The sequence below is a fragment of the Pseudomyrmex gracilis genome, unplaced genomic scaffold (assembly GCF_002006095.1).
Source record: "Pseudomyrmex gracilis isolate BER0280 unplaced genomic scaffold, ASM200609v1 scaffold_52, whole genome shotgun sequence".
Classification (NCBI taxonomy): domain Eukaryota; kingdom Metazoa; phylum Arthropoda; class Insecta; order Hymenoptera; family Formicidae; genus Pseudomyrmex; species Pseudomyrmex gracilis.
The window spans coordinates 371,975-394,390 of NW_018020636.1; the positions used below are offsets into that span (position 1 = coordinate 371,975).

The 22,416-nt window shown below is 39.8% G+C and overlaps 2 protein-coding genes across 5 annotated transcripts in view; one reads left to right on the forward strand and one right to left on the reverse strand.

The window, feature by feature from the left end:
- The window catches only part of LOC109853643 (integrin alpha-PS2), a 52,349-nt gene extending 41,532 nt beyond the window's left edge, over positions 1–10,817 (forward strand). Inside the window, exons 6-14 of one of the 2 annotated variants that reach the window (XM_020425948.1) lie at positions 3,285–3,333; positions 3,617–3,694; positions 4,881–5,056; positions 5,164–5,402; positions 5,646–5,957; positions 6,048–6,351; positions 6,436–7,335; positions 7,425–9,596; positions 9,680–10,817. In XM_020425948.1, coding sequence (XP_020281537.1) covers positions 3,285–3,333; positions 3,617–3,694; positions 4,881–5,056; positions 5,164–5,402; positions 5,646–5,957; positions 6,048–6,351; positions 6,436–7,335; positions 7,425–9,596; positions 9,680–9,772 — 4,323 coding nt within the window. In that variant the 3' untranslated portion in view covers positions 9,773–10,817. The remainder of the gene's footprint in view (positions 1–3,284; positions 3,334–3,616; positions 3,695–4,880; positions 5,057–5,163; positions 5,403–5,645; positions 5,958–6,047; positions 6,352–6,435; positions 7,336–7,424; positions 9,597–9,679) is intronic. The other variant, XM_020425950.1, reaches the window with a different exon arrangement.
- A 164-nt stretch (positions 10,818–10,981) lies between these two features.
- Positions 10,982–22,361, reverse strand: LOC109853639 (PAB-dependent poly(A)-specific ribonuclease subunit PAN2). 3 transcript variants are annotated; one of them, XM_020425944.1, is made up of 21 exons: positions 21,736–22,361; positions 21,408–21,504; positions 20,780–20,967; positions 20,533–20,702; positions 20,342–20,462; positions 20,064–20,260; positions 19,770–19,983; positions 19,524–19,660; positions 19,259–19,405; positions 19,037–19,133; positions 16,907–17,140; positions 16,524–16,769; positions 16,179–16,395; positions 15,063–15,242; positions 14,639–14,805; positions 14,362–14,530; positions 13,754–14,264; positions 13,327–13,674; positions 12,968–13,189; positions 12,614–12,875; positions 10,982–12,521 (listed from the first exon to the last, which is right to left on the reverse strand). In XM_020425944.1, exons 1-21 carry the CDS (start codon positions 21,841–21,843, stop codon positions 12,507–12,509), a joined length of 4,047 nt encoding a protein of 1,348 aa, XP_020281533.1. In that variant the 5' UTR covers positions 21,844–22,361; the 3' UTR covers positions 10,982–12,506. The 3 variants fall into 3 exon arrangements, with proteins under 3 accessions (XP_020281533.1, XP_020281532.1, XP_020281534.1); XM_020425943.1 differs by having other exon boundaries at positions 16,152–16,395; XM_020425945.1 differs by lacking the exon at positions 21,408–21,504 and having other exon boundaries at positions 16,152–16,395; positions 21,759–22,360.
- Positions 22,362–22,416: the final 55 nt, after the last annotated feature.

The window sequence follows — 22,416 nt, forward strand, 5'->3', positions numbered from 1 at the left end:
TTAAAATACTTGATTATTTTATCTTATTTTTTTTGTATTTCTATAAATTGTTGGAAGAAAATAAATATTAATATTATAAATATATTAAATTACATATACGCTTGAAATATATAATTTGATTTATGAAATAATCATGATTTATATTCACGTCAATACATCATGTGAGTCGCAGTTACACGTAGCGAGATATTTATTCATTGCTTCGTAATCCCATCAACTTTCCTGCACATGTCTAGAATTACGGAATATAATAACGCGATTTCACGTCCGCTCTCCGCGAGAGATACAAAACGACACTCTTCGACCATAATCTAATAATCCTTGGTAACATTATTCACCACAATTACGAGATATCGCGTGTCGACGGAGGAAAAGAGAGAGAGAGAGAGAGAGAGAGAGAGACAAATCGTCGCAAAACTAAAATCTCGCGTTACACGTTCTTTCGTCTTTCCGCACACTTGCTTCCTTCGGCTCGCGTTAACGTCACACTCTTTCGTTTCCCACTTAATCCGTAGAAATTGCATCTCGCTTCCCCGCGACGCGGGATCCCGCGCGCGTGGGCGGACGCGCATCCGCGCGCGTGGGTGCGCTCGCGGGAGAGTGTAACGACATTGTTACGCGGTTAACACTTTGATCCCGAACGGGGGATACCTCGCACGGGAAATCTTGGCAAATGCCAAATGAATTTTTCATGAATTCCACGCATCGCGTATCGGAGTTTTGTAAAATGAGCCGCATCACTCGCGCGCAATATAAATTAGTTGCTCGCACGGTCGTAATTCCGTTTTATTGTTACGACGTTCAATCGTTCGGGTAAAACGTGAAATAGGTACGCGAATTTGAAAGTATAATCGCGCGAAATCTCTGGCTGAAATCTCTCTCTTTTCTTCGTTATTCGATCTGTCATCGTTCGTACATTGCATCGATCTTACCGCGCACTTGCGCGTTCGGATTCTCTCGCGATCATTCAAGTACAGACCGTCGATTAATATGTATGCGCGAGCGGTAATCTTTATTACTTCGATATCGCCGTTAGATGGACGCGTGGGTGTACATACACCGTTACGGCACGTAAAACGCGTCGACACTGTCGGCGGCCGGTTTTACAGGGTCGCGATCCCGACCCGAGAGCTCTGTTCTTTTTTCTGTTTTTTTATCACGGCAATACAAAACGAAAGCTGCTATAACCGTCGTCGTCTCGACGATAAGCAGAAGATAGTTCTCGAGTAGCATCTTCTCTTCGCAACTCTCATGGCCGGTCTCGCTATCTCCGATTGACTCAATCGGCCGATTATTTCACTGGAATTGGCCGATCGCATTTACCGGTTTAACAAAATTGACCAATCGACGCTTGACCGATCGATTAGTCGATTCTAATCGGAGCTGGCGAAACTCTGTAGAGAATCTTTTCAATATCGCTCCGTACATTTTTCGAAAACTCGGCTAATTCCGAGTAAAACTTGCATTGAATTTAAAATAAGTCTCGATGTAGATCCGCGCGTGGGCGAACTTACGCGATCGCGCATTGATTCGACGAACGGTCGGGATATACAGTATCCATTTCGCAAGTGCTAAAAGTGAGAGAAGTGCCTATACACTTTCGATACGTGGTTGCATGGGAATAAACGGGCGCGAAGGGTCAACAGCGTCGAGTACGTACGTCGACAATTTCGAGAGCCACTCGAGCTCTCACGTACCGATTCAACGGGGGTCTTTGCATCGGCAGGAGACGGTGCGCGTGTGTGTGAAACCTCTCCAGATGGTTTCTCTATATCTCGACGAGTGTTACTTTAATAATTCCTCCCTCCTATAAAGAGATATATCCCGTTGCGGAAAACAAACAGGAATAAATATGCGTTACACGTATATGTTCAGGGAGAGACTCCGGCGCAGCTCACACGCATACACACACACACACACACGGGGTACAAATGCAATTTTTTTTTTTTTTTTTTTCACACAAATCACACTCTACATTTTCCTTTCACAAGATGGCTCATTTGTTATGCCTTGCCTTTCGCGGACAATGCCTCGAGACAAGTACATCGATTTTTCCACGCCTCCGGAAACCGCCGCAAAGTCGTGCGAGTTGTTTTTCGAGAACAGTCATACGTTTGGCGCGCGCATATTGTCGGCGTGCACCGTTCGCGGTGATTAATAATTTTTGTACGGGCATAAAGAGCGCGCCGGGCGGCGGCGCACCGAGAGATCTTTGTGAGCGCGCGGACCGCGCTTGGACATTTAACGCGCAAGACAGATGTTGCGCGACAAAAGCGCGGTCACTTTTATTATCGTATCGCGGTCATAAATAATGCATGTTGCGCATTAATGCAAGAGATACCGTGCAAATGTCTCTCGCGTGTACTTACCGCGTGTCGGATACATTTTCGCGACTCGACGCTTTTTTTTTTTTTTTTTTAATTCCGAACCTTCGATCAGACTTTCCCTTTCTTTTTCTCTGCGAAAGAGTTTTTATAATAAATTATACAGATATCTTTGCGATCGGTTTTTTAAAAGAAAATTTGATTAAAATTTAAAAAACGGAGATGAATTATCAACATACACTAAGTAATTTCTTCTTCTCTAATGGAAGTTAAACGCGACTCTGAGAAAATCGTCAGACGGATATAAACTCCGTAAACCGTCGCGATTTTCATCGCGATGTTTTATTGTCCCCGATCGGGAGATGCTATCGATCTCTCTATTCTCGTAGGACGATTTTTCTTGCCGGAGACATCAAGAGACGGCGAACGGCGCTTCGCAGAAGACTCTATCGCGAAGGTTTCGCCGCAGTTTCTCTCGTGCGTTTAACATGCGTGACGCGGGTTGTGTGCAAACGCGTGCAGCAGCAAACGCGCGGCTTGCATACGTACGGGCGGTTGATTTATCGCATCGCGAGCTCGCGCACGAGCCCTCTCCCTATATCTCTCTCTACGGTATTATCTTATAAATTAAAGAAAAAAAAAAAGAGAAAAATTTGACTTTCGATCGCTGGGTGCGTCCGTTTCCTGGTGGCGCGCCCGAGGCGTCGAAGATCATTTGTCGATTCTTTTGTTTCGCGAAGTGTTTTATTCTCAACGAAAACAAAAAACAAAAAAAAACAACGAATAATGTAAAATAAAAATCAAAGATGGCAAAGATGTTGCGGGAGATAATTAGAGTTTTCGATTTTAAATTAATGACGATCGTGAAGTGGGATCGTGCGTTCCGCCGTATCAAAATCTCTTTTGATGAGAATCACGATAGAAAAAAAGAAGATGAATATTTTTCTTCTCTCATTTCAGAATGGTGAAAGAATCTTCGTAGGAGCACCGGGCAGTTGGTACTGGCAAGGTAAGACCTCGTTATTAAAAATTCTTGCTCGCGAGCGAGACGAGCGATTTTTGTCTCACGATTAAAAGAGAAATCTGTCTCTCTTACGCTACTTACGTATATATTGACGCATTTATTATTTTTCTTTTTTTCAATCACAAAATTTTCAAATCCACACGTGCGAGCGGTGCGACCGAGCGAGAAGCGGAGGAGCGGATAATTTTGATTAGCGATTAGAGCGTGCGCGATTCTAATAAGATCGTAATTAGTAATTCAGAGGGGAATTTCCTTTAACAAATTGCAGGTCAGATATACTCGATCGCCACCGCGATGAGGTTGAAGTTCGTGGCGACGATGTTAGTCACCGAAGCGGACGCATCAGGTACCCGCGTACATTTGCAGGCGTCTTTTCCCCTCCCCTCTCTCCCCCCTCCGTAATTAAACCACCCTCTCTCGTCCCCATTTCTAATAAAGCTACCATTCTCTCGTAATATGATGACTTCTTCTTACGTGCCAAATTAACCAAATGTGTTGCTTGTCGGCTTTTTCCGAGAGTGCGAGAGTTGGAGTGAAAGCCGACGATACTACAAAGTATCGCGTTAATCGCAGGAAAAAGTACTCCGGCAGGCAGATATATATCGAGAGTAACACGAGAGTATTTTCTTTACCCTATCCACACACTTGCTTGGCAGTAATTTTGATTATTTGTCGTCACGCTTAACACGACGCTTTGTTTATTAATCGTGTAATTAATTAAAATTGACGAGAGTAACCGTATCTGTTTGTGTTTCACAAACAAATTCATTCCCGCTGTATGAGTAGGATAATTTACTATATATGTATTCGATAATAATAATAATAATAGAAGAAATAGATTTTTAAGAACTTAACAACGAAACTGATTCTGTGCTTTGTTCTTTTTTCTGACAAACAAAGCTATTGGTTCTGATAGCTTTAAAACAATGTTCCGTTTCGACTACTGCCAGATAAGTGGTGGGTGATCATCCCTAACAGGTGCAGGCGCGCTTCTTACAGCTTCAGCAAGCTACAGACGCAGCAAGAGTCGTGGTAATACGGATCCGACTAGAAAGCTAGAATGCCCTTTTTAATCGGCTGGAGTTTGCGCCAGCCTTGCTACATAATGACGATTGCTTAACATTAATAACGAGAACAAATGCTAGATTAATAAATATAGAGGAAAGCTTGTCATTCCCATGTTCGTCGCATGTTGTTTTTCGCAAAGTCTTGTGATAATATAAATAAATCGCGGATGTACACACAACATGACATAAAAACTCGTTTGTTTCAAGTATTTTAATTTCCTTTTAAATTGATTTGTAAAAAAATCGCTGATGATAAGAATTCAGATCGAGAAAAAAATTTCATTGAGCGATACAAGAGTTTGCGAAACAACTTATGTAAGTTATTTCTTGACTGTGCAGCAAAAAAGGCCTAACGGCCTTTCAAAGAGATCTTCGATTACAATCGCGGTCACGAAAATACTTGCATACTCCATCAAGATACGTCTGGGATACTTCTGTCACTAACGTCGTGAAATCGTTTTGTAGGACAAGCGTTTTCGCAGCCCTTGAACAACCGCTCGAGAATAATGTACACCAAAGAAGGTCCCGCGCAAGAGGACGATAGTTACCTGGGTTATTCCGTCACGACAGGAGATTTTGTCGGTAATGGAGACAGTGGTACTGCGGTCGGAGTTCCGCGCGGTTCCGATCTTCTAGGCAAGGTACGAACTGGAGATAAAGAAGTACCGTTTACTACGGAGTAAAATAACATCTTAATAAATTTGACATGTACATATCGTTATCGCGAATGTGAAAAATACGATCGTAGGTCATACTATTCACGTCGGACATGTCGAATCCGCGAAACATCACTGGCGAGCAAATGGGAGCCTACTTCGGTTACGCCGTGGCCGCCGGTGACATAGACGGAGATGGGTTGGATGACCTGGTGGTCGGTGCACCTATGTATACAGTTCCGGACAACCCGGAAATGACCATCGAGACCGGAAGAATCTACGTTTTCTATCAGAGCACCGGTGCGGAGAAGTTCCGCAAGTTCGATACACGGTAGCGAATTTGTACACAATTTTATTTTTTTTCATGGATTATTAAAAAAAAGAAAAAAAAATTACAAAATTTTACGTTCAACGATAACGTAAAAAAGTTTTTCAGTTCAGACGCCTGATATATTTAATCGAGAATATTCTCGTTATTCTTTAAGTTCGTTAACTCTTCTAACTCAAAGGGCTAAACGAGCCCTGCATAGCGCAAGTTCGTTGAACCGCGTCGATAAAGCTTATCGTTATCCAGAGACGGCGAAAGCAATAGCGGACGTTTCGGTTTGTCACTGGCCTCACTGGGGGACATCGACCGTGACGGTTACGGCGACTTCGCCGTCGGCGCGCCCTACGGTGGCCCGAACGGTCGCGGCGTTGTCTACATCTATCACGGATCCCGCCCCGGAGTGCTGGAAAAGTACTCTCAGGTGATTCACGCGGAAGATCTGGACACTCCGGTGCAAACTTTCGGGTTTTCCGTGGCCGGTGGCCTCGATCTCGACGGCAATTCTTATCCGGATCTGGTGGTGGGTGCGTACGAGTCGGGAGCAGCGATGTTCTTCAGGTTATTATTTTGCAAATTTTGTTCTAATAAGATAATTTAAATGACGTCTTCGATTTAAACGTCGTCAAATAATTTTTGCTCGTTCTCTAGATCACGACCGGTAATCAAGATGGACTCTTCCGTGACCTTCGACTCCGAATCCAAGCTGATCTCCCTGGACAACAGAAACTGCACGCTTTCGGACACCACCAGAGTCACGTGTCTTCCGCTCAGGGCTTGCTTCGGATACACAGGAGAAGGTGTTCTTCCGAGGCACAATTTTAATATACAGTATGTGCTCGATGTGAAGAAGACGAAGAATCCGAGAATGTTCTTCTTGGAACAGGAGGGCAGGAACATGATGAATCACACGATCACGGTTGAACGCGATCGACAGTTCTGTCGCACAGTTCAAGTGAGTATTTTAGTTGGTTTCGTAATATTTTTTTGTCGCGCGTGTCAAGAGTGTGGCTTCTAAAGTGTGTGTCAACTCTCAAAGGTTTACGTGACTCCTAACATACGCGACAAGTTAACGTCGTTGGACGCCGAGATGCGTATGAGTCTGGAGGAAGATCGGATTCCGGACAATCGTCGCCGTGATCCTAGAATTCAACTGAAACCAGTTCTCGGCACGACGACCTCCAAAAAGGACACTCTCTCCATCAGGAAGAACTGCGGTCCCGACAACGTCTGCATACCCGACCTGCAGCTTAGCGTGAGATCCAACGTCGGCAAATACTTGTTGGGTTCCGGCAAGAGGCTCGAACTCGAAGTTTTGGTGCAGAACTCGGGTGAGGATGCGTTCGAAGCTACGTACAATTTGCAGTTACCGGACGGTATCGATTACATCAAGATCGAGCGTATCGAAACTCTGGAGATTCCCGTTCATTGTTCCGCGCCCAAACAATCGAACAACAACACTTTGCGCTGCGACATCGGAAATCCACTGCCGCAGAACAAACTGGTGAAGTTCAAAGTGTTGCTTCAGCCTGTGACGTCTCACGGGATGAAGCCCATTTATGAATTGGACATGAATGTCAACACCACGAATCCGGAAAATCCCATAACTACTCGCGACAACAGCTATCATCTGTCGCTGCCGATCTGGATAGAGACCGATTTGCGCGTTGACGGCGAGAGCAAACCTAAAGATCTCTACTACAATCCTGAAAACTACACTTCCGCGAATATTACGACGGAGCTTGAATTTGGGCCAGCGGTGACGCACAATTATACAATTCGCAATCAAGGGCCGTCAGACATCGTCGAGGCCGAGGCGTTTCTTATTTGGCCCGCGCAGACGTTGTCCGGGAAAGAACTGTTGTACTTGCTGGAACAACCGGAGACTTCGGGTCCGATTGCTTGCGAGCCTGCCAACGCTAATTATCTCAGTTTGAAGGTATGTATAAAATTTATTTTTTTTTACCAGAACACACAAGTGTTTTTCTAGCATGTTCATATTTTATGTCACATTAATATCTTGCGCAGCTGGATCAGCGGAGAAGAGTACATCTAAATTATCCCGACTATTCTGGTGTGATCTTGGACGAGTCGCAATCGGGAAGAACGATCAACGTTCAAAGAGGCTTCGAGGTGGACCGCAACAAAATAAATCACAGAGAAGAGACCGAGATCAACAGTGGCGACAGCTCGAATATCCAAAAGTCGAGACACTCCTCGTCTTCTTCCTCTTCTTCGTCTTCGTCGAGCACGGTCAGTGAGACCCGAAGAATTCAATTGAATCCAGCTGGAGACAAGCCCGACGTACTCACCACAACGTACACGCACAACTCTTCCGGAACCAGCTCGGTCAGTAGTGGAGACCTGCACGGCAATCGCGGAGTTGTTTTCAACTCAGAATCCGGTGGCAGCTACGGTTCTACGACTTTGGGCGGAGGATTCCGCGGTACAAAAGAGGAATCCCTCGGTTCGAGATTACCAAATCCCGAAGAGCCCTACGCGACTCGCGTAAATCATTCTGTTAGGGTGGAAAATCGTTGGGACAGCGGAGTGAAAGATGGACGTACGATTTCACCTACGGGAAGATACGACTCGGTTCTGACTGAGAGCGAGAGGCAATATCAGCTGAGGCAGCAAGAGGAGGCTCGTCAGAGAAAGTTGGAAGAAGAAGCGCAACGTAAACGGGAAGAGGAGCAACGTATTTTCAATCTGCAACGTCTTCGGGAAGAAGAAGAGCGACGTCGACAGGAGGAATGGCGTCGAGCAGAAGAGGAACGACGAAGAGAAGAAGAAGAAAGACGTAGAATAGAAGAAGAAGAAAGACGAAGACAAGAGGAACGACGTTTGCAAGAAGAAAGGGAATACAAATATAACGAGGAAAGACGCTACGGTGCATCAGCAGGTAGTCGGACCACGGAAGATGGTTTCATTACAGGTGATCGCGAGGAGACAGTTGGAGGAATTGGTTTCCGTGTGCACAATGTAACGTCTACTCAGGAACTCGAACGATTCTTCGGCACGTTATCGAAGAACGCGACTGATTATCAGATATACAATAGACAAGGACACCAGTATGTGCAGTTTAAAGCGAGATTCAGAACGTCTGCCGATAGAAAGGAATACATAGAATTCCAAGACGGTTCTATGTTCCCTCTTCAGGATCATTACGGCAGACAGAGCTACGTCTCGGAATCGACCGAGCCTCGCGATAGCAGATTTCTCAGAATAGAAGGTCGGTTACTGATCGCTCCGGATGGTAAAGGCTATATTGTGCTCAAGGACGGTCGAAGATTTCCTCTTCAAGGTTCCTTTACGTATACCGAAGAGAGAACGTACACTCTGCGCGTTCCAAATGACAGTTATCAGGATGGCAATGCTAACGGTCAGAGAACTTATGGTCATTCCTGGCAGGAGGAATCATCCAGTCGCGGTGTAACTTCAGACGGAAGTTACGAAAGGAGATATAATACACGTACGCACGAAGAGAGACGAACAGAGGAGAGAACAAGCAGGACTTACGGAAGAGATCGGCTTGATGACGATTATCTAACCGAAGGACCGGATCCCAATCTTCTGAGTTCCAGATACAGACGTGAGAGCGACATGGTCGACATCAAGGAATTCAAGAAGGCGTTCCAGCAGAACCACAGACATAGACGAGACCTCGAGACGGAAGGTGACCTAACGAACGAAGCTACGTTTCAGAATGACGACTATTATGAAAACGATCTCGAATCGGGAGAGCCAGTAGAACGACGAGATCTCGAGACAAATAGCGACCAATTAATGACCGAAACTAAGATTCAAAATGACGACTATTACGAAAACGATCGCGAATCGCAAGAGCCGGTAGGACCGTGCAGCGCCGCGAAATGCGTGACGTTGCGATGCGTGCTGGGTCCACTTAAGAAGGACCAGGAGGTCTGGATAGGCGCGAGATATCGCATAAACGCTAGAACTTTGAAGGAAGTCGCGTTCAACGAGAAGATCAAGGTGTCGACCAAGTTAGTGGCGCGTGTCACGAAGCAACCGTTCATCGGCACGCCCGCCGAGAAGGTCACTAAAGACAGCGAAGTTTTCACGAACGTCGCGCCGAGCGCGCCGCCTTCCGCACCGGATATTATTCCACTCTGGGTAGTGGTTCTGTCGGCTTGCGCGGGAATGATAATTCTACTGCTGCTCATCTATCTTCTTCATAAAGTGAGTCTAAAACGTTTCGTTAATTTTCTGTTTTGTCAATATTTTTCCAATCTTTTCTAATCTCGTCATTTTTGCTTCCGCAGTGCGGTTTCTTCAAGAGGAACAGGCCTACTGACGCTCCGGAGAGACAACCGCTGAACCGAAACGGTCATTTCCAACAAGACGAGAATCATTGAGTGGCTTCCATCTTCGTTCTTGTTTTGTTGAAGCTTACTCTGGCAATATCGCGGGGCGAATCGCGTCACCGAGTTGAAGATCCTCGGCTACGCGGCACCACGAAAAGTGCCTTCGAATGATTGAGAGAACGTACATTGCGTGGACATTCGCTTCATGTAATCGTGCGGACGCGGTCTCGACTTCTCTCTCGAATAATATCTCAGTAACAGTTCGACAGTGCCTTAATCTTCTGCGTCCGGACGAGACGAGCATTTTGCTGGGATTGCATAGAAACGTTCGTTTCACTCGTAATACTGCCACTAAATAACGAATACTCTTTCCAGCTCCTGCAGCTCGACCACGCAAGTTTCTAGTCAGGAGACGTTCTTCTTCTTTTTTTTTTTTTTTTTATTACCTGTAATTACTTAAGAGCCGCGCGTATAGTCGGCAGATACGAGCAATTATTTTGACAATTGACGAAATCTCGTATCTCTGTACATATAAATATGTATATGTTACTTTTTGTTGTCTACGATATTATTTACGTATGAGATCTGCGGTAAAGCGCATTAATGAGTATCTCGTCGCTTCCGTTGTCTTTTTACAGTAGAAAATAAAATTTCTAATTACGTATTTTTCTATTCGCGTTTGATCAGCGTGATCTCTGAAACGAGATTATATCATTCTGTCTGAGATTATTCGGTGTCTCGAAAACATCACCGAGAAATTGTCTCTCGATTTTTCTTAAAGTAGCAACTACGAAAGTGCACGAGACTTTTTTCGATTATTTATTAAAAAAAAAAATTTTCTATATGTTATATAATACATAACGCGTACAAGCTTGAGCGCCGTAACAATTGCGTGATTTACACGCGCGCAACGTATAAATGTGTGTACAATCTGTAAATTATTAATTTTACTAAAACTGTATCCATACAAAACATTGGTTTAATGTAATGATATTCAACTGAAAAAACAGTAGATAGAAACAAGAGATTAGAACTGATTTGTGTACATACAGCATTAAGAGAATATTAAAAAAATATATGTAATAATTATATAATAATTAAACAACTTTATATATATATATATAATTAACTAAACATTATATGTATAATTAAATTAACACAATTTTATGTATATCGCTATTTTTTTCCTTCATCACAACTGTTAAAAATATTGTCGTTTAGTGTTTACAAGACGAAGGAAGGAAAATGGTTGGTACAGAATAAATTTGTATAACCATTTATTGAAAAATTACAATGACGTAACAGCGATTGGCATAAAACAAGTACTTGATTACCATCAACATCATGTTACACTGCGCTATTCATTGATCGCAATTTTTTTTCGTTGAAACCACCATATAAATTACAGATATACGAGCGCACCGTTGCGCACAAATTATAAGAAAGTTTCTTCGGATATAAAAAAATATATATGCTTCATTAATATTTTCGTTTTTTTTCTTTTTTAATAGATTTGGACAGTATACCATCTTTTCATTGGTAAAATGTATATATAAAAATAATCTATAATGAGTACAATTGTCAGTTTGTAAAATATACTACCCCATCTTCATTTAATAAGTTTTGTTTTCACGTTTTTAAGAGCTTCACACAAATGGATTAGTTTCGAGACATAACAATGATATAATAATCGTCACAAATTGTGTCTGGTGTAAAAGTGAATGAATAATATGTGTGATATCAAGAGAAAAAACAGGTTCATCGGATAATGAAGTACATATTGTATAAAAAATCTGCATGAAACCCCGTTCCATAAAATTGTACAAAAATGAGCTAGACAAAATACGTATAAAAAGAAACAGTGAGAGATGTTATACTTATAGATACACAATTCAGTTATATTGCTACTGTACTAATATGTTAACTATTCACGCCTACACATCCGGCAAATTGTTTGATGGATCGGGATGGAATACGTTGCCTTCAATAGAGGATACATTACGAGTGACAAAAAATGAGAATATCAAGTATTCAGTTAGGCAGTGCGGAATCGTTACTGCTCCCCAAAACGTTCATACGTTATTAGACAATATATATAAATTTGCGCCGCACTCAAAACGGACATATTCCTATTTAAAATCACACGATCAACATTTGTTTTTTCACTTAATCTTCCTGACGGATTACATACATTTGAGACGGATAGTAAAAATCTGGTGTATATTGTTATTATAATATTTGATAGAGTGCTGCCAACACACAGCGGGATCCCTCATAACTTAATCCCAATCAACTTTACGGATCACAAGCATTTCCTGACATACGTCAAACACGATTCTCGAAGAATGTGGAAATAACAGGGAAATGCAAGTTATGCGAAATAATGTGTCGCGATTATTTAAGTTGTGAGGGACTCTTTTGTATATTACAATATACACCGTATGTTTTGTAAACAGATGTAACAATGATCTAACATGAGTGGAAACGACGTTAAGTGATGTATCAATTTGCTTGCACTGCAACTGCAATTATTCTTGCAACTGCAATTCTATAAATTTCACGATACGCGTCTCTAAACTTCCATCTGTTGTGATGTGCGTTGAATGAATCTTCTTTCCGTAGATGACAAGTGTGCGACCCTGTCTTTGATTAAATATTGATATTCTATTTCTTTACAAAGGATGAATATTACCGAACAATGATGTTGGGCACTAAACACTTGAATATTCATCTAATCATCGTTATCGCTATACATTTGATCATCTAGATACGTATCCTCCTCGTATCAGCTATCGGGCACCTAAGATGTGAGTTTACAAAAAAAAATTAATTTTACAAAATTTGATTGAAATAATATCTAAACAAATACAACACAATTTTATTTGTCCTTACTTTCCACTGTAATTGGGTACCGACTTCGTAAAGTTCCTTAAGGGTTTCGGTTAACGTGCCAGAGTTTTCCAGTTCCTTGTATTTACGATACAATTCCAAGGCCGCTCGCGCGTCCTCAGTTGAATCGTGAGTTTCAGACTGGATTGTTTTACCCAAAAAGTGCCAAGTTAAGAAGCGTAGCGACACCATACGATGATGAGGTAAATGAAATAACAAAACTGTATCCACTATTTGCTCTGGCGGCACTACTAAATTTATTACCCTGTAAAAATCATATATTTGCAAGTAAAACGTAATTGTTACTAATATAAGTAACAATAAGCACAATTATATTATCAATCTCTGAAATTTTACCTAAAATCGTTTCTCAAGCCGTGACCGACAAAAATTATGCCATTGTCCACTAGGAATCTTAACTTTTGATACGTCGATTTTAGAGTAGTAAGATGTTTGCTGCTCAAAGTTGCATCTAAATCACCAGGTTGTATTCCACTGAATTTTGTTAGATAATCTACCACTTGTTCTTGAGTACTTATGTAATCGTCTATAAATGGTGTACCTTCCAGCGGACCTTGTCTGTTTGTTACAAATATGAGAGATATCACAAATTATCATCTTTAAAAAAAAAAAAAAAAAAAAAAAGCTTCCGTTTTGTCAAGCGCGTTCTTTCTATATTTACGTGATAATTTAAAAATATATAACATGAATCATACCCGCGTATGCAAGTGATTCGTGCGACTGACATATGGCTCGGCTTTATAGTTGACATTTTTCCGTCACTCCGCAATTCGGCCTCCTCTTGATTAAGAGTAACGAATTCCGCATCAATCCCCACCAATTCGCCTTTCTTTGGCATTTCATCAGATGACAAAGGAGTAAAGGTAATGCCTATGGTTCCACCATTGCGAGCAATACACTTATCTTCTCCGAAAACATCGTATGTAAGAGGGCTGATAAACGTCGCGGGTTTAGGCGCGGGTATTGATGTGTAATGAAGTACACACGGAACTTTCCAATCTAGATTAAACCACACCGCTTCCTGCGGTGTCACCGGTGATATACTGTAACATAAACGTAGTGCCGTAAACTGATACAGAACAAAAAACCACATTACTTTTCTAAACGTCTTACACGACTCACCAGAAGTCATTGAAAATGTACCACTGTGACACAGCGTGTCCTGAGCGTTCGTGATAACTTGGTCCAACTCGCAACAACGCCACAATATTTCTTCGATCTTCATTGTTCTTATCGTCTACGTAACAGACAACGGCACTGAGACCGTATTGAATTGTTTGTTTTTTCGCAATCTCTGGATTTGTACTTTTTGTCTCACCATCCTCGTTATTCGATACTATATTACAATTTTCAATCTCTTTTGCCAGATCGTTTTCGATAGTCTCGGGAATTATTTGTACCTTATTGTCAGCTTGGCCGTTCTGCATCACGTTTGTTTGTGTCGAATCGCTATTCGAATCATTTTTGAATTCGTTAATTTTTTTCACCGATATTTCTCCGTTCTCTCGTAGAGAGATCTCTATATTGTGAGGTATCCAGGAGTGCGAATAATATAAGTGACTAGGGGGTGATGTAACGGGCACCGATGACGAGGTAGACGGGACAGAGGACGATGTCAATAGTTTTTCTGTTTCTGTACAATTAACAATGAGATTAAGGTGAATTAGAAAAAAATCGAATTTACATTCAATTGCTATTAATTGACAAGAGAATTCGGATTGCGTTTATACCTAATTCGCGACCAAGGTGTCTGAATCGACATCCAACTCGGGTGCAATTATTGCCGTATCGACATGGTTTCGCGGTAACAGGCACAGGACTGGAGTTGGGACTACTCTCCTTACCCGTCAACACGTTTTGTACTACTATGTCCATTTGATTTTGCCAAAACGCCTTATCCTGCAATACAACACGATCTCTTCAATTTTAGACAGATGAGTCGCAGCGTGCGGCTTCTCAATTTCGTATGCGTTACGATCGTTTGTCTAATTTTCGTGTTGTAAGTACCTGCTGAGTATCTAAGCCGCAGTTTAGAGCCAGTATTTGAGGTAGTTTAGTCAATTGTCGAGACTGGAGAGTAGGTGTAAATTTCTGGCAATTGTCACACCATGCGGGTGTAATTTTCTCTGGTCTTAAACTGCGGGCAAGAACACTTGTGAACGGTACCTCTTCAGCTATAAAAGGTAAATCTTTGTATTCAGCCGCGAGTGTGGACACGCGCTCGTTTAAACTTTCAAGGCCGCGCAAAAATGTAATTCAGCGTGCAAGTAAGTTCAAAACCCTCTCCCTCCCCTCAATATTTCAAACATTGCGTCAGAATTAATGTTTGTTTTGAAGTTTTTACACAGCCGAAGTTTCAAACAATTTTGCACGCTAAACTCGTTCTTTCCGTTCGGCCCGTCACGCACTTGTAAAAAAAAAAATAGCTTACAAGGATTAACTATTTCCGGATAAACTAAGTTACAGAGTAACATAATGGAATGTTTCGTAGCTTCTTGCCCACATTTGAGACAGCGATGTATGTGCATTTGTTCAGATCCAAATAGGCGACTGATCTCAGTTTCGTCGTCTCGTACCTCACTCTCTTCGGCGGATTTTTTGGTGTTCTTGTCTACCCGTATAATAAATGTGCATTTAAGGATAAAATAAACAATTATTAACAACAATTGAACTAATCGAGGGTAGATGAATAAAAAAAATTTTTGTTCAATAAACGAGACATGCACGTGACATTTGTCTCTACGTAACGCGCATTATTACTTGTTTTTTTGCGCGCGAGATGCTCTTTTGTAATGTAATTAATGTAAATAGTATGTTCTTGTGAAACAGAGAATATTTTGCTACATTTGAAAAGGTCTCATAGATTTGATTTTTAAAATAGATAACAGCAAATAAATAACAATATAATGCGAGAAATAGATATCAAATCTTTGCAAAACTTAATTATACTCTTCTAAGACATCAAGTTTGGTTATTTTTTCAATGTACGGATGTACATTACACATATATATTTTTCAATCTCAGGATTCTTGTGTGTAAAAGCAAAATCATGCAAATTGTGGAAAAGTAGAATACAAGGGGCTGCCTGCTTCTTACTATGAAAAAAAAAGATACACATAATAATTTAAAGCGTTCTAACAGGAATAACAAAAAGCATTGGCCGCAACTTATTGATTTAATATAATATAGAATTATATGTTCTAAAACAAAATCGTACGCACGCGTGCGTACATTAAAAAAGCTCCAGTTGTGAGATATCCTAAGAATACAAGATAATGAAAAAGAGTCGTGAGAAATATTCTATAGAAATAAAGATTTCGTGTTCATCCTCGTAAAGGATTATGCTTACTAGTAGCGCAGTAATCACATAGCCTTAAGTTTCCCTCTTGTTATTCTTCGGATATATCGCTGCAGCCTTGGATCACGTAATAAGTAAAAAACAGATCAAATAATCACATACAAATTGAAAAATAAACACAAAAAGTGCCCAGTGCAAAGGTTACACATAAATTGTGTTTACCTTTCGATGTGATCCACATATATTTACCATCCTCCTCTTGCTTCCTCTTTTTTTTCCTCTCTTCCTCATGATGCCTGTATCGAGAACCGAGATCCTCAAGGATACTAGGAAAATCCTGTTCGTTATAAACAAATGGCGGATATCTGCAACCCGATCTGAGTCGTGCTTCCTCTTCTTCTTGCTGCCGCTTCCGAGTTTCCAGGATCTCGTAGTGTATCTGATGTAATATAAATCTATTCCAACTCTAATAAAAAATAAAAAAAACAACAGGTTTACACAATGAACAATTGTCTGTGTTGGTATACCGTCAAACGAAAGAATTTAAATGTATGTTGAAATTGAATTTTATAAATTTCTTAATTATTGCCATACTTGTATGAGTCTAATCAAACTGATTTTTTTCTTGGCTTCCGGATGTAAATCGTTCAGTATGAGTCCCAAAGCCGATGCTTCCGGTACAGTTCTAAAAGCCCTGAGAAAATTCGCGGCTTGGCAGGGTAATCCTCGTGACGTGTCTAGCATGTGAAATAAGAATCCCAATTCGCAAGAAAGACAGAATTCTCGTTGGCACGAATGCGAGAGCAATGCTATCCTTACAGGCTCGCAGTAGTATAGCAACTGCAAAGCGAACGAACACATGCATCTGATCGACAACTAGTTCTCTTTCTTTCTCTACTTCATCTCTTTATCTATCTCTGGCTCTGTAGCTTTGTTCTTTTATTTTTATTTTATTTTTTTTTTTAGGCTGCACTTACCTGCAGCATAGCATTGCAATAACTGTTTGGTAGTGTGGCCTCCAGACCGCAAAAGCTGGTTCGATTGTACTGATCGAAATCAAAATCGTCGTAACCGAGCCGTGAATACTTCAGCTCGATTTTACGATAACGTTTGGGTATGGCCACAAAGGTGCCGTCATCGGTTTTAGATCGTGTGTCCCCCGCGAAAAGCTTCGTGACTAAGCCACGCCGTTTTTCCAAATTGTACGGTATCTGCAAAAGAGGTATTATTTATTTTTATTCCACTGATAATAGTGTGTCGGATACGTTTCCGCCTCGAACAATTTTGTTCTGCACTTGTCTTATACACAATTTTCGTATAGCTTGGTGCACGATAGAAAATATAAAAATTTTGATTTGTGAAAAAAATAAATAATACCTATTGGAGAACGCGTTTGTGTGGGAACTGAATCGCTACTGTGACGCATCATACATATATATATATGTCTATATATTAAAGTTACGCATACTGTTGTATGTCATACAACCTTTATTATTTCACTCAAATACAACTTCGAATATACATTTTACATGCGGAACATATTCTATGTGTAAATATACTAATCATAGTGCGCCTATCGAAAAATTATATTGAGCAGAAATCATTTAACGAAAACAGACAAAATGCATCGAGCACAAACACACATTGTGCGATATTGCGGGATTAAAGACAATAGAGAGTATCACGCTGGTCGATAAGGTATGTAGGAATTGTAGAAGCTTTTTCAGCAAAAAAATATATCGAAATATTTATTCGCGTTTCATCGTCTTTATGTCAAAGCAAACATGGAGTAAAACGAATATTTTCTATAAACGTCACAAACGACGATGAAGAAACTTATAAGCCTTATATTATCAACAGTATTATTATTAATATTATAGTCCAACATTTTTCTCAGCTATTTTGCTGAAATTTTTCCTTGAAATATAATCAAATAATTAAAACGTCTAGAAATAAATTAAAGAATCTATTATATTTCTGTAAAGTAATAATCTTTTTTTACAAAAAACGATATCTAATGATAATACAGTTATCATCTACTGTAATATATACTTTTATATATTTTTAAACTGATATTCAAAAATATATTTAGAATTTATATAGATATATCTACAGCAGATGGAGTTTCAAAAAATTATATATTATTCTTTTAAATTTTTTATAAATTGGCACATTGTTGAAGATACCAGATTTTTAACTGGTATACAAATGGAAGAAAAAAACCTACATTTTATATCTGATCTTTACACAGAAAAATAACGAAAAATACGCCCCTTTAATCAAGTTATTGTTTTTTCGATCTTTATACAACAACACACGCGATATAATACTGGTCAAAATCAACAAATCAAAAATGTTTATCAAAACAAAAAAGTTAATCTTTTTTGTAATTTGGCTTGCTCAATGCAATAGTGTATATGACGACATTGGTTTCATATTCGTTTTGTCTGTCAAAATTGTAAATAATTATATGTATTTTAATATCTATTTTTAAACAGTATATATTATAAATACATAAAACAAATTAACGAAAAGAATAAAAAAAAGTGTTTTCTTTAGACAGTGTGTATTATACCTGTAATACACTTTGAGATTTTTCAGTTTCTTTGTATACTACTATTGTAAAATTAGTAGAATATATATTAGACTAGCTTATGAAAATATATCATGTTTCTGTACAAACTACAATAATTATCACGAAATGTTGTGTCAGTCTTAATCACATTATAGCAAATTCTTCTTTTCCTACAAAATTAAACGTCTCGATCGAATTGAGCTTTTTTATCTCGATAATATATTGCTATAATCAATAAATTACTCATGCCAATAAAATCGTAAAGGCTATGAAGGAGCACATTTGTGTTATAGTATAACTTTGGCGTATATATATATATACTATATAAATTTGAAAAGCAATATATAATGTACACGCAGAAACGAGATATTCAATATCGAGTTAGATTATAAGCAAAGTGGCTTTTGAAATTTGAGAAAAGGATTGAAGGAATTGTTGAACGGGGAGATGTGTGCAAATGGAATTTTTAAGGTAATTTAAGAAGAGATGGAGGAGAATACTGTAGTAGAGTGGGTGAATATTGTTTTCTCACTTGATTTCTGCGAAAAGCCTGAGGATTTGGCGCGTATCCTATTGTTCCCTGCATCTTCATTGTACGCAAAATTTCGGGATCTATTAGTGGTGTTTTCCTGTGAAAGAATAAAAGTGCGATTTGCTTCCCGATTATACAGACATTCATGCAGTAAGCGAACAAGTATTTTAATTGCATTTCTCAACACAAAAATGTATATAAAATATATACACGTAGACCTACCTATAAACTTTTTTCAAAAATTCTTCTGGCCAATCACTCAGAAGTGGTTGATCAGAATATATCATTGGTATTGTACTTAATGGTGTAACATCATCATCAAAAGGAATCGATTGTACGGTTGGAACTAGATCGGCAAACTCCGTAGGTCTGTGTGTAAAATAACAAAAATATACACTTGTTACAAGAAACTATTAAAGTATTTAAAGCAATATATATATAGAAATAATTAATTTAATTAAGATTCTTTTTCAAGAATTTTTCTGACCTAGATAATGTATTAAATTGAGGTTCCGGATTGTTGGTAGACATTAGGTGTATAAAACCTGCTGAGTCTCCGAAACAAAGACATTGAGATGTTGAAGCTACATCAAAGGATAGTATGCCAGCGACTCCAGTTGCAACCTAATATAATGCGATATATTTCTGTGTATTTTCGACATATGCGACAATTTATTTTGAAATAAATCACTTTATGTCTTTTCCTCATTTTTTCAAGATGCAACAAATTTACCTGATACAAACATGTCATTGATGGTTGTACATTAGCATATATTGTATCAAGCAGCTGCATTTGCCCGAGCGGTGATACCACTGCGAGACGACTGGAATAACTTGGTAGGAACTTCAATAAAAGAGGATACACCATAATGGTAACTGGATTTAATGCTCTCATTTGTCTCAGATCATAGACCATCAAAAATCGATCGACAGTAAGGCCTTGATGACTAAATGCACGATATATAATTCGTAAATATGTCAGGTATGCACCAAGTTTTATTACTTTTCTGACTACCTTTCACCTCACCTGTTGCTGAACCCACATGTAACAAGATAGTTTCCCTGAACATCAAAATCACTTAAGGAAGCACTATGTGTGTCCAAAGTATGTTCTACTGACAATGTAGTTGGATCCCTGAGATCTATTCTTCCCATAGGATTACCAGCACAGATAAGTCTACTGTGTTGTCTCAATATTGCGCATCCATGTTCTCCAACATCTACCTACAAATACAAAGTAGAGCCATATAGTGGCTCGAGGGAAATTAATATAACATATCTTCTAACTAACACGAAAGTGCTTACTAATCCACTCTCTTTTCCTCTAGTAAGATTAAAATCAATGATTTTGTCCTGATGTCCACCTAGAAGCAATCTGGTTGGAGAAATTTGTAACATGCACTGCATGTCCTGCATATTTACTGACCTATAACAACCGAGGTTTTTTCAAATCCGTGGATGAATAATGTCAATATAGTATAATGATGTACACATACGTGTGTGTAAATATAGGTATGCCGCGACGCAATTGAAATCTCAGCTGACTTTGGCTTAAAACCAGAATTCCCTCATCCATAGGATGAATATGTCTTATCTCTTGTGTCGCATGAACTTGAAAAGAGGTATACTTTTGCAAACTAGACCCGTAGTAAGATGTTACATGACCCTATAATAAATCAACATCACAAAATAATAAACATTTGCTGTGTAGAACAAAATTGACCTCAATAGTCGATAATATACCCCTTGATTTCCCATCCACATAAGTTCCTCAACTGTATCGAAGGTGGCAGTGCTAACTCCAAACCTATCTCCGCCATCGGCGAGTAACGTTCTAGTCTCATGAAACTCAGCTCCTGCAAAATCTTCTCCAAACTGTTCCGTAGCAGGTACATATTCATCCCCAGGTACAACATAATTACCCTCTTCCCCTGGAATAAGAACCACTTGAAAATTAAAGACACATCCCTGACATCATCCCACAAGCGACGAACAGAAGAGTTTCTGTTCAATAGTTAGTGTTTTTAAATCTGACAAGTATATGATGTAAAATAACAAAGTAAATTGTAAATATTTTTGTGAGTCACTTCAAAAGAAGAAAAAAAGCAAAAGAGACAGAAAGTGGAACAGTAATATGGGCACAAAACCTGTAAATAAAAAACCTACATGCAAACATGCTTGCCTAACACGCACTATATACATGCTTTATTAGTATATAAAATATGAATTTCGCAATTACATTGTACAAAACAATGATTTCCTATCAATTTTCATAGAAAAACGTAAGAAACCATTATTACCAACAGTATTATTTTCGCGCGACAGAAAACAATTACATTTCAATTGTTTGTTTAAAGTGTTTTTTTTATACCTGTGAGTTTTGCCGAGTAAGCAACAACAAACAACTGCTCGATGACAGTCGAATTCTTCGAATATCGAAGAAACAGCTGATGCCAGCTGATAGATCGCTACAATGCGCCACGCGTTCGAAAGAACGTGAAAAGGAGAAACACATTGTGAAGAAAAGAAACAAACGGGACAAAGACATCGCAAGTAAAATCGCATAGGACGAGACTAATTTAGAGATTTCAATATTTGTTTCGTACTCTATTATTGAAACAAAAAAACAAACAAACAAAAGAAACGATCGTAGCTTTTGGCGCCTTTTACAAAGAGAACGCAAACACAATAGAACATACCGATACGCAAACAACGCACTCACATAACAAATCCCGCTCCTCCTCACCACTAGCGTGATCCGTGGCCTCTACGGCGGGACCATAGTGGCCCATCACCGAGTAGTCCATAATGCACGGCAATTTTCAGACTATATCGTAACGGAACATCGAAGCGCCGACGAAGACGCGAGGTTGGCACGAGAATCGGCGTCTTGGCGATCGGTCTCTTATCATAGCACACAGCGTAATACGCGTACACACCAACAGAAACGATGTAAGCTCTCAACGCACTCACACGCACGATAGTCGCCTTGGCAACTGTGCAACAAGCGAAACACTTTGCGCACCACTATTGCGGTTTACCGAGCCGGAACTTGGACCAACGGAAAATAACGGAGGACGTCATAACACGCTCTTTGACACCGCACTTCTTTCTTACGTCGAGAAAAACAGCGACGTTCGTCACGATCGTGATTTAATTCATGATTATGCTTATTTGCGCATTTCCCGAGTGCAACTGTGTACTGCGGCCTCGATGTATAGCGACATCTGGAAATGGCGGGCGCTCGACTTCGCGTGTTGCACCAGGGCAGCCAATACAGACTTGGGGATTAGCTTGAGGTAAAATTGCAGAGGATGAGTGTATAAATTATAAAAAAAAAAAAAAAAAAAAAACTTTTCACATCCAATATTTCTATTATT